Below are 10,307 nucleotides of genomic sequence, written 5' to 3'. Positions count from 1 at the left end.
AGGGTGTAGGGAGTGGTTGGGTGAGGGTGTAGGGAGTGGTAGGGTGAGGGTATAGGGAGTGGTAGGGCGAGGGTGTAGGGAGTGGTAGGGTGAGGGTGTAGGGAGTGGTAGGGTGAGGGTGTAGGGAGTGGTAATGTGAGGGTGTAGGGAGTGGTAGGGTGAGGGTGTAGGGAGTTTTAGGGTGAGGGTGTAGGGAGTGGTAGTGTGAGGGTGTAGGGAGTGGTAGGGTGTAGGGAGTGTGAGGGTGTAGGGAGTGCTCGGGTGAGTTCTGCAGCAACACGCACTCAACCATTACTTGTGTTCCTTTGGTTAACTAGGGAACGCACTCTTGTGTTGTGTGGTCTTTAATAATCTCACAAAAGGAAGAGAATATTATAAAACAAATATGTTGTTGACAAGTGTTGGTAAGTCACACGCTCATACAGGTGAGGTCGGCGGCGGCATCATTAACCTCCTTAACGTTTAAATATGATATTATTATGTCTATGTACGGCACAGTACTGTACTATACTGTACTGTACCGTACTGTACTGTACTGTACTGTACTGTACTGTACAGTACTGTACTGCAAAGTACTGTACAGTAGAGTACAGTACAGTACAGTACAGTACAGTATAGTACAGTCCTGTACAGTACAGTACAGTACAGTACAGTACAGTACGGTACAGTACAGTATAGTACAGTACTGTGCCGTACAGTACAGTACAGTACAGTACAGTACAGTACAGTATAGTACAGTACAGTACAGTACTTTACAGTACAGTACTGTACAGTACAGTACAGTACAGTACAGTACTTTACAGTACAGTAAAGTCCTGTGCAGTAGAGTACAGTACAGTACAGTACAGTACTTTACAGTACAGTACAGTCCTGTACAGTACACTACGGTACAGTACAGCACAGTACGATGTACAGTACAGTACAGTACTGTACGGTACAGTACAGTACTGTACGGTACAGTACTGTACTGTACAGTACAGTACTGTACAGTACAGTACAGTACTTTACAGTACAGTACAGTCCGGTACAGTACAGTACAGTACAGTACAGTATTTTACAGTACAGTACAGTCTTGTACAGTACAGTACGGTACAGTACAGTACAGTACAGCACAGTACAGTACTGTACAGTACAGTATAGTTCAGTACTGTACAGTACAGTACATTATTGTGCGGTACAGTACAGTACTGTACAGTACAGTCCAGTCCATTACAGTCCAGTACAGTACAGTACAGTACAGTACAGTACAGTCCAGTCCAGTCCAGTACAGTACGGTACAGTCCAGTACAGTACAGTACAGTACAGTACAGTACAGTACAGTACAGTACAGTACAGTACAGTACAGTCCAGTACAGTACGGTACAGTCCAGTACAGTACAGTACAGTACAGTACAGTACAGTACAGTACAGTCCAGTACAGTACAGTCCAGTCCAGTCCAGTACAGTATGGTACAGTACAGTACAGTACAGTACAGTACAGTACAGTCCAGTCCAGTCCAGTACAGTATGGTACAGTACAGTACAGTACAGTACAGTCCAGTACAGTACAGTCCAGTCCAGTCCAGTACAGTATGGTACAGTACAGTACAGTACAGTACAGTACAGTACAGTCCAGTCCAGTCCAGTACAGTACAGTACAGTACAGTACGGTACAGTCCAGTACAGTATGGTACAGTCCAGTACAGTACAGTACAGTACAGTACAGTACAGTCCAGTACAGTACAGTACAGTACAGTCCAGTACAGTACGGTACAGTACAGTACAGTACAGTACAGTACAGTACAGTACAGTCCAGTACAGTACAGTACAGTACAGTACAGTACAGTACAGTACAGTACAGTCCAGTACAGTACAGTACAGTACAGTCCAGTACAGTACAGCATAGCATAGTATGGTATTGGAAGTCCAGTACAGTACAGTACAGTACAGTACAGTACAGACAGGTCCAGTATTATAGTATTTCAGCACAGTATAGTACAGTACAGCACAGCACAGCACATACAGTCCAGTACAGTACGGTACAGTCCAGTACAGTACGGTACAGTACAGTACAGCAGTACAGTATTAGTACAGTACAGTACAGTACAGTCCAGTACAGTACAGTAGTACAGTACAGTACAGTACAGTATAGCACAGTACAGTCATACAGTACAGTACAGTACAGTACAGTCCAGTACAGTACAGTCAGTACAGTACAGTACAGTACAGTACAGTCCAGTACAGTAGTACAGTACAGTACAGTCAGTACAGTACAGTCCAGTACAGTACAGTACAGTACAGTCCAGTACAGTACAGTACAGTCCAGTACAGTACAGTACAGTACAGTACAGTACAGTACAGTACAGTACAGTACAGTACAGTACAGTACAGTACAGTACAGTACAGTCCAGTACAGTATGGTACAGTACAGTACAGTACAGTACAGTACAGTACTTACTTAACTGATGTAAGTGTTTATTTCTGTCTTTAGGGTGTTGTACCTCTAGTGACCATATTTTGTACAGCACAGTTGGGGACGTACTGTACTGCGCTGCACTGTATTGTACTGTACTGTACTGTACTGTACTGTACTGTACTGTACTGGACCTGACTGGAATGGACTGGACTGGAATGGATTGTACTGTATTCATTATTGGTTGGCTTTCTTCAGTGGTTTAGGTTATATACATAAACAGTGTTTGAGGTGCAATATTTTATTATATTCTGCCAAGATTCTCTAAATGATTAATAGATAATATATAATGTCTTGATAAAGTCCTACACAAGTAGTGATGACATGTCTCTATAAAGTGCTGTATTGGTTAGGTTACATTGGGTCATGTTAGAGGTGATAAATTTAGGGTTTGCTGGGGATAGGTGGGTTAGGTCATTAAGGGACAGGTTACATTAGGCCAGGCTGACATAGGAAGGTTTGGTCAGGTTTCCGGGTCCAGGGGTTAGTGAAGCCTGGAACACTAGCATGTCACTCCTTCAGATGAACAAATCCCAAGGAATTCCTCATAGTGGTCCTGGTAGTCGTGGTGCAGGTAAGAGAGAGGCAGCTGCTTCTCACATTACTTGTTGTGGTTGGTCATTGGTTTGTTCTCTTAGGCACGTGATGGAACATTTGTACCCAGGGGAGTTATGCTGGCCATTGGTTATGAATTCGAGGTTCATCTCGTTGGTGGGGAAGACCCAGGTAGATGTAATATTCCCGCAGAATCTGTTGAGGATAACGCCATCATATAGTAATTAACATTGGCTGGTTATAGTGACCGGCAGGAGGTTATAGTGAGGTATTATTATCAGTTTATGCTCAGACTGAGGAGACAAAGTATTCGAGGTAACAGGAGTAATAATGTGTTAGTGGGTGTAATTAAAGTAATAGTTATTGAAGCATCACAAGTTAGTAAGAGTGTTATTACTTGATAATATTACCAACATCAAAAGTAAAGGTTTAATGATAGATAAAAATAATCCAAGTATTGTTATGACTGGATCACATATTGTCTTTATGTCCAGTAACTTCTAATGTTACTATCAACATCACACACAGAAGTTGTAGTTGTTGTAGTAGTAGTAGTAGTAGTGTAATTTTAAGGAGAACCAGTATTGTAATACTATTTGCATTGTATAATAACAATAGCAGTAAAAGTTTTTTTTAGTTTGTAGTAAAGGTAGTAAGAGTAACAGTAGTAGAGGTGGTGGTGGTGGTGGTGGTGGTGTTGTACCGTGTAACACATACGTGGAGGAAGTGGTGTTGTAGGATATGATGAGTCGTTCATTGGCACAGGTGGAGAGGTCTTCCAGGTTAAATACTTCGCAGTTGACTTCAAACATGGCACGCGGTGACTGGCAGACGATATTCTGTTGACAACTGTGGGAAGGAGTGAACACCTGTAGACGTTATTGTGGAAGACGGAATAATCTTAGAGGAATACAGGTGTTGGTGGAAGTAACACCTGTGGTGGTGATAATGTTAGAGGAACACAGGTAGAACTAACACCTGTAATCGTCTTTGTATCCTCGGGAAGGTTACAGTTTGGACGCCATTTAGTTTGTCATCTTGGTATTGTGTCTTAGATAGGGTTGCCATATCTGAACATTAAAAAAAGAGGACGTTCCCGAAGACATCATGGCCCCCCCAGCCCCCCCCTTGCCTGGCACACACTTTGGCGCTATGTAACTTTTATGCAGCCGTGACCCTTTTATGCTCTGGAAAAGTACAACAAATCGTAAGCACTAGCTGTGGCACCAAGCGACAAACCCACAACAAAGACTAAGATCAAACACTGTCACTACAGGTTAAAGACTGGCCAACCACCGGTCACCGTCATAGTTGTCGACACACGTAAATAATATAACGAAAGTGGCTAGATTGTGGTTGGAAATTGCTAAAATGCCTTAAAAGCAGGACAAGAAAAACAAATGCTACAGTGTAAAAAAAGCCATAAGAAAAAAATGGTATACTTTCAACATTTCATTTATGGCTGTAATAGCAACTAAATAAAAAAAAATTATAATAATGCGCGTGGCTGAAGAACAAGGAAAAGCAGTACATGGCACTACAGTTTACCCCAAAAACTGCTAGCAGCTAAGTTGACACCACCGTACAGGCGTACACGTGACTTATCAGCTGACGAGAACTGAACAAGATCTCTACTGTTTCCACCTCCCATCTCTCACAGTCTCTCTCTCTCTCTCTCTCGTCATTACAGTTTCATGTTTCTTTCCGTGGAGAAAATGATGGGAGCTGAAATTCCGGACTTTTGAAGAATTTTAAAAATTCCTTCCGGATGAAGATTTCGAGACCTAAATGGAGGACATGTCCGGGAAAATACGGACGTATGGCAACCCTGGTCTTAGACATATTGGAACACCTTTAATTTAAGAGAAACATTAAACACCTTGAGGATCCTCGTTTAAAAGTTACAGTAACTTACGTTAATATGACTGCAGACGTGAACATGTATTTAACTGAAGCAACAGCACAAACATATTGACCTGAGACTACCTGTATTGTTATGGTGTACCTGTAGTGTTATGGTGTACCTGTGAAGGTGAACTGGGGATGATCTTACCTGCTCTTGTTGGTCAGGCGGGCGGGGTAACCTGGTGACTGCACCAAGACCACATCGCCGAGATTCATGGTGTGGGAGGCCACACGGAAGGATCACTGGATCGACCGGAGCAGTTTTGTTGTCTATTGCTCCCATAACCGTGACGGTCACCACCAGTAGCGTCAACATGTACTTCATCCTCAAACAACTTGTTCACTTTTCTGTAACAACTAAACAAGTTTTGTGGGTTAATATAGTGTTTATTATCACATATTATAGTTATCTCCTTCGACTTAGAATATAATATGAAATGTTTAATGTTCATGTTAGCAGTAATAATAATTGTTTATGTTTTCACCTTAGTTACACCTTGATCTGAATTAGTAAAAGTAACATACATCATTAATTCTGTTTTAGCCGATCTCGAAGGATCAGGCGTAACACCTGATAAGTGTAAACATGTTAACAACAACACTCATAATAAGAAAACTTAACAAAAGGTAAACATTTCAAACAATTTCGTGGATGATAAATGACCATCATAAATAATAATAATAATAATAATAATAGTAATAATTATGTTACACTGTTTAATTTGCCTCATTATCTTCAGCTTTTGAGAACAAGTTAAAAAGTAATAGCGGATACTGTACTGTACTGTAATATATAGTACTGTACTGCACTGTGCTGTACTAAACAGTACTGCACTGCACTACACTGTGCTGTACTAAACAGTACTGCACTGCACTACACTATGCTGTACTATGCAATACTGTACCTTTTAGTACTGTATTGCGCTGTGCTGTACTAAACAGTACTGCACTGCACTGCACTATGCTGTACTAAACAGTACTGCACTGCACTACACTATGCTGTACTATGCAATACTGTACCTTTTAGTACTGTATTGCGCTGTGCTGTACTAAACAGTACTGCACTGCACTGCACTATGCTGTACTAAACAGTACTGCACTGCACTACACTATGCTGTACTATGCAATACTGTACCTTTTAGTACTGTATTGCGCTGTGCTGTACTAAACAGTACTGCACTGCACTGCACTGTGCTGTACTAAACAGTACTGCACTGCACTACACTATGCTGTACTATGCAATACTGTACCTTTTAGTACTGTATTGCGCTGTGCTGTACTAAACAGTACTGCACTGCACTGCACTATGCTGTACTATGCAATACTGTACCTTTTAGTACTGTACTGCGCTGTGCTGTACTATACAGTACTGTGCTGTACTATACCTCTTAGTACTGTACTGCACTGTGCTGTACTGTACCTTTCAGTACTGACCTGCACTGTGCTGTACTGTACCTTTTAGTACTGTACCGCGCTGTGCTGTACTGTACCTTTCAGTACTGTCCTGCACTGTGCTGTACTGTACCTTTTAGTACTGTACCGCGCTGTGCTGTACTGTACCTTTCAGTACTGCCCTGCACTGTGCTGTACTGTACCTTTTAGTACTGTACCGCGCTGTGCTGTACTGTACCTTTCAGTGCTGTCCTGCACTGTGCTGTACTGTACCTTTTAGTACTGTACCGCGCTGTGCTGTACTGTACCTTTCAGTACTGTCCTGCACTGTGCTGTACTGTACCTTTTAGTACTGTACCGCACTGTGCTGTACTGTACTTTCACTGTACTGTACTGTGCTGTACTATACCTTTAGTACTGTACCGCGCCTGTACCTTTCAGTACTGCCCTGTGCTGTACTGTACCTTTTTGTACTGTACCGCGCTGTGCTGTACTGCACCTTTCAGTACTGTCCTGCACTGTGCTGTACTGTACCTTTTAGTACTGTACCGCGCTGTGCTGTACTGTACCTTTCAGTACTGTCCTGCACTGTGCCGTACTGTACCTTTTAGTACTGTACCGCACTGTGCTGTACTGTACCTTTCAGTACTGTCCTGCACTGTGCTGTACTGTACCTTTTAGTACTGTACCGCGCTGTGCTGTACTGTACCTTTCAGTACTGTCCTGCACTGTGCTGTACTGTACCTTTTAGAACTGTACCGCGCTGTGCTGTACTGTACCTTTCAGTACTGTCCTGCACTGTGCTGTACTGTACCTTTTAGTATTGTACTGCACTGTGCTGTACTGTACCTTTCAGTACTGTCCTGCACTGTGCTGTACTATACAGTACTGTGCTGTACAATAAACAGTATAACTTAACTTGAGGGAAGGTTGTTGGTATATTGTGTGTATGTTTATACATGTAACTGGCGGCGTGTATCACGCTCTGTATGTTAATTACCGACTACAGCCCATACAAGTATTTTTAACATTATTGTCAAACGTTAGAAAGTGAGAGACTACCACTACCAGGTATAACTTGTTAATGATAACTACAAGTTATATTGGTCACGTGTTGTGATGGTCTATATTACAGTACTACCACTACCAGGTATAACTTGTTAATGTTAACTACAGGTTATATTGGTCACGTGTTGTGATGGTCTATATTACAGTACTACCACTACCAGGTATAACTTGTTAATGTTAACAACAAGTTATATTGGTCACGTGTTGTGATGGTCTATATTACAGTACTACCACTACCAGGTATAACTTGTTAATGTTAACTACAAGTTATATTGTTCACGTGTTGTGATGGTCTATATTACAGTACTACCACTACCAGGTATAACTTGTTACTGTTAACTACAAGTTATATTGGTCACGTGTTGTGATGGTCTATATTACAGTACTACCACTACCAGGTATAACTTGTTAATGTTAACTACAAGTTATATTGGTCACGTGTTGTGATGGTCTATATTACAGTACTACCACTACCAGGTATAACTTGTTAATGTTAACTACAAGTTATATTGGTCACGTGTTGTGATGGTCTATATTACAGTACTACCACTACCAGGTATAACTTGTTAATGATAACAACAAGTTATATTGGTCACGTGTTGTGATGGTCTATATTACAGTACTACCACTACCAGGTATAACTTGTTAATGTTAACTACAAGTTATATTGGTCATGTGTTGTGATGGTCTATATTACAGTACTACCACTACCAGGTATAACTTGTTAATGTTAACAACAAGTTATATTGGTCACGTGTTGTGATGGTCTATATTATAGTACTACCACTACCAGGTATAACTTGTTAATGTTAACTACAAGTTATATTGGTCATGTGTTGTGATGGTCTATATTACAGTACTACCACTACCAGGTATAACTTGTTAATGTTAACAACAAGTTATATTGGTCACGTGTTGTGATGGTCTATATTACAGTACTACCACTACCAGGTATAACTTGTTAATGTTAACAACAAGTTATATTGGTCACGTGTTGTGATGGTCTATATTACAGTACTACCACTACCAGGTATAACTTGTTAATGTTAACAACAAGTTATATTGGTCACGTGTTGTGATGGTCTATATTACAGTACTACCACTACCAGGTATAACTTGTTAATGTTAACTACAAGTTATATTGGTCACGTGTTGTGATGGTCTATATTATAGTACTACCACTACCAGGTATAACTTGTTAATGTTAACTACAGGTTATATTGGTCACGTGTTGTGATGGTCTATATTACAGTACTACCACTACCAGGTATAACTTGTTAATGTTAACTACAAGTTATATTGGTCATGTGTTGTGATGGTCTATATTACAGTACTACCACTACCAGGTATAACTTGGTAATGTTAACAACAAGTTATATTGGTCATGTGTTGTGATGGTCTATATTATAGTACTACCACTACCAGGTATAACTTGTTAATGTTAACTACAGGTTATATTGGTCACGTGTTGTGATGGTCTATATTATAGTACTACCACTACCAGGTATAACTTGTTAATGTTAACTACAAGTTATATTGGTCACGTGTTGTGATGGTCTATATTACAGTACTACCACTACCAGGTATAACTTGTTAATGTTAACTACAAGTTATATTGGTCACGTGTTGTGATGGTCTATATTACAGTACTACCACTACCAGGTATAACTTGTTAATGTTAACTACAAGTTATATTGGTCATGTGTTGTGATGGTCTATATTACAGTACTACCACTACCAGGTATAACTTGTTAATGTTAACAACAAGTTATATTGGTCACGTGTTGTGATGGTCTATATTACAGTACTACCACTACCAGGTATAACTTGTTAATGATAACAACAAGTTATAATGGTCACGTGTTTTGATGGTCTAACAACTCGGTTATGGCGGGGTATAAGTTTACTAATACACTTCGCTTGACACACAATACTCACCTGTGTACAGGTGTACTAGTAATAGTGTTGTGCTTCTCCTCCTCCTCGCAGGCCAATATAAACACTCCCCCCCCCCTTCACCCCAACTCCCACAATGCATCACTACACCGCCGAGTTTCTCATCCATATTTTATAGAAACATTTAAGAGTGACAATATACATAAATGACAGGTAAAGAGATTTACCTGTTGATGAAGGTACTCTACACCTGAGTACACCTGAACACCTTGTTGATGAACCACTGTATTAACTCCACTATACAAATGAGTTAACATTAATGACTTGGTGCCCCTTAAGTATGACGTCACTGCCAATACTGTTACAGGTTTACAATGTGGCGCATCTGTTACCGAGACCTTCATGTTATAAATACTGTATGCATGTATGTATGTATGAATATATGTATGTATCTATGTATGTACGTATGCATATTACAGATTCAGTTTTGAAAAATAATGAATATTTTCGGCAAATGGGGATATTTATTAATTTATTTATATTTTCTGCTAATTAATTTCTATAATAAAATATTGCCTATTTTCTTTAATGCGTCGTTTACTATTACAGTGTAAGATAACCAGATTATATCGTTAGTAGGTTAGGTTAGGTTAGGTTAGTATGGTTTACTTGCCAATTCTGACCAGTTAGAAGTTAACACAAAATACACAAGATATTCCATGCCTAACCTAACCTATAAATGGAATAATACATTTTACCACATAGTAATTTCCATGAAGGTTTAGTAATGAAAATACAAATTATCCATATTTGTCAAAAAAAAATCAGTTTGTTTTCAAAGTTTAATAGGTGATTATCCCTATTTAACGAGACGTAGGTGATTATCCCTATTTAACGAGACAGTAGATATTTAAATAGGTGATTATCGCTATTTAACGAGATGTAGGTGATTATCGCTATTTAACCAGACAGAAGATATTTTAATAGGTGATTATCCCTATTTAACGAGATAGTAGATATTTAAATAGGTGGTTATCGC

At 39.8% G+C, this 10,307-nt stretch overlaps 1 protein-coding gene across 1 annotated transcript; it reads right to left on the bottom strand.

The window, feature by feature from the left end:
- Window positions 1-2,677: 2,677 nt before the first annotated feature.
- LOC121862229 lies at window positions 2,678-9,363 on the bottom strand. The gene is made up of 4 exons (XM_042360317.1): window positions 9,311-9,363; window positions 5,061-5,269; window positions 3,725-3,856; window positions 2,678-3,202 (listed from the first exon to the last, which is right to left on the bottom strand). The coding sequence occupies exons 2-4, from the start codon at window positions 5,126-5,128 to the stop codon at window positions 3,049-3,051; spliced, it is 354 nt and encodes a 117-aa protein (XP_042216251.1). The 5' UTR covers window positions 5,129-5,269; window positions 9,311-9,363; the 3' UTR covers window positions 2,678-3,048.
- Between the last annotated feature and the right edge of the window lie 944 nt (window positions 9,364-10,307).

Source organism: Homarus americanus, unplaced genomic scaffold (assembly GCF_018991925.1).
Source record: "Homarus americanus isolate GMGI-L3 unplaced genomic scaffold, GMGI_Hamer_2.0 scaffold22693, whole genome shotgun sequence".
In the NCBI taxonomy this organism is placed as follows: domain Eukaryota; kingdom Metazoa; phylum Arthropoda; class Malacostraca; order Decapoda; family Nephropidae; genus Homarus; species Homarus americanus.
The sequence above is the reverse complement of the archived record's forward strand: the minus strand, read 5'-3'. Positions and strand labels throughout refer to the sequence as shown.

Excerpts from the sequence above, each read along its gene's own strand:
- LOC121862229 (XM_042360317.1), bottom strand. The coding sequence starts at position 5,128 with ATGAATCTCGGCGATGTGGTCTTGGTGCAGTCACCAGGTTACCCCGCC. Across the intron at positions 3,857-5,060 it reads CGCCTGACCAACAAGAGCAG|TTGTCAACAGAATATCGTCT; the intron begins GTAAGATCATCC and ends TCCTTCCCACAG. Across the intron at positions 3,203-3,724 it reads TACAACACCACTTCCTCCAC|ATTCTGCGGGAATATTACAT; the intron begins GTATGTGTTACA and ends TATCCTCAACAG.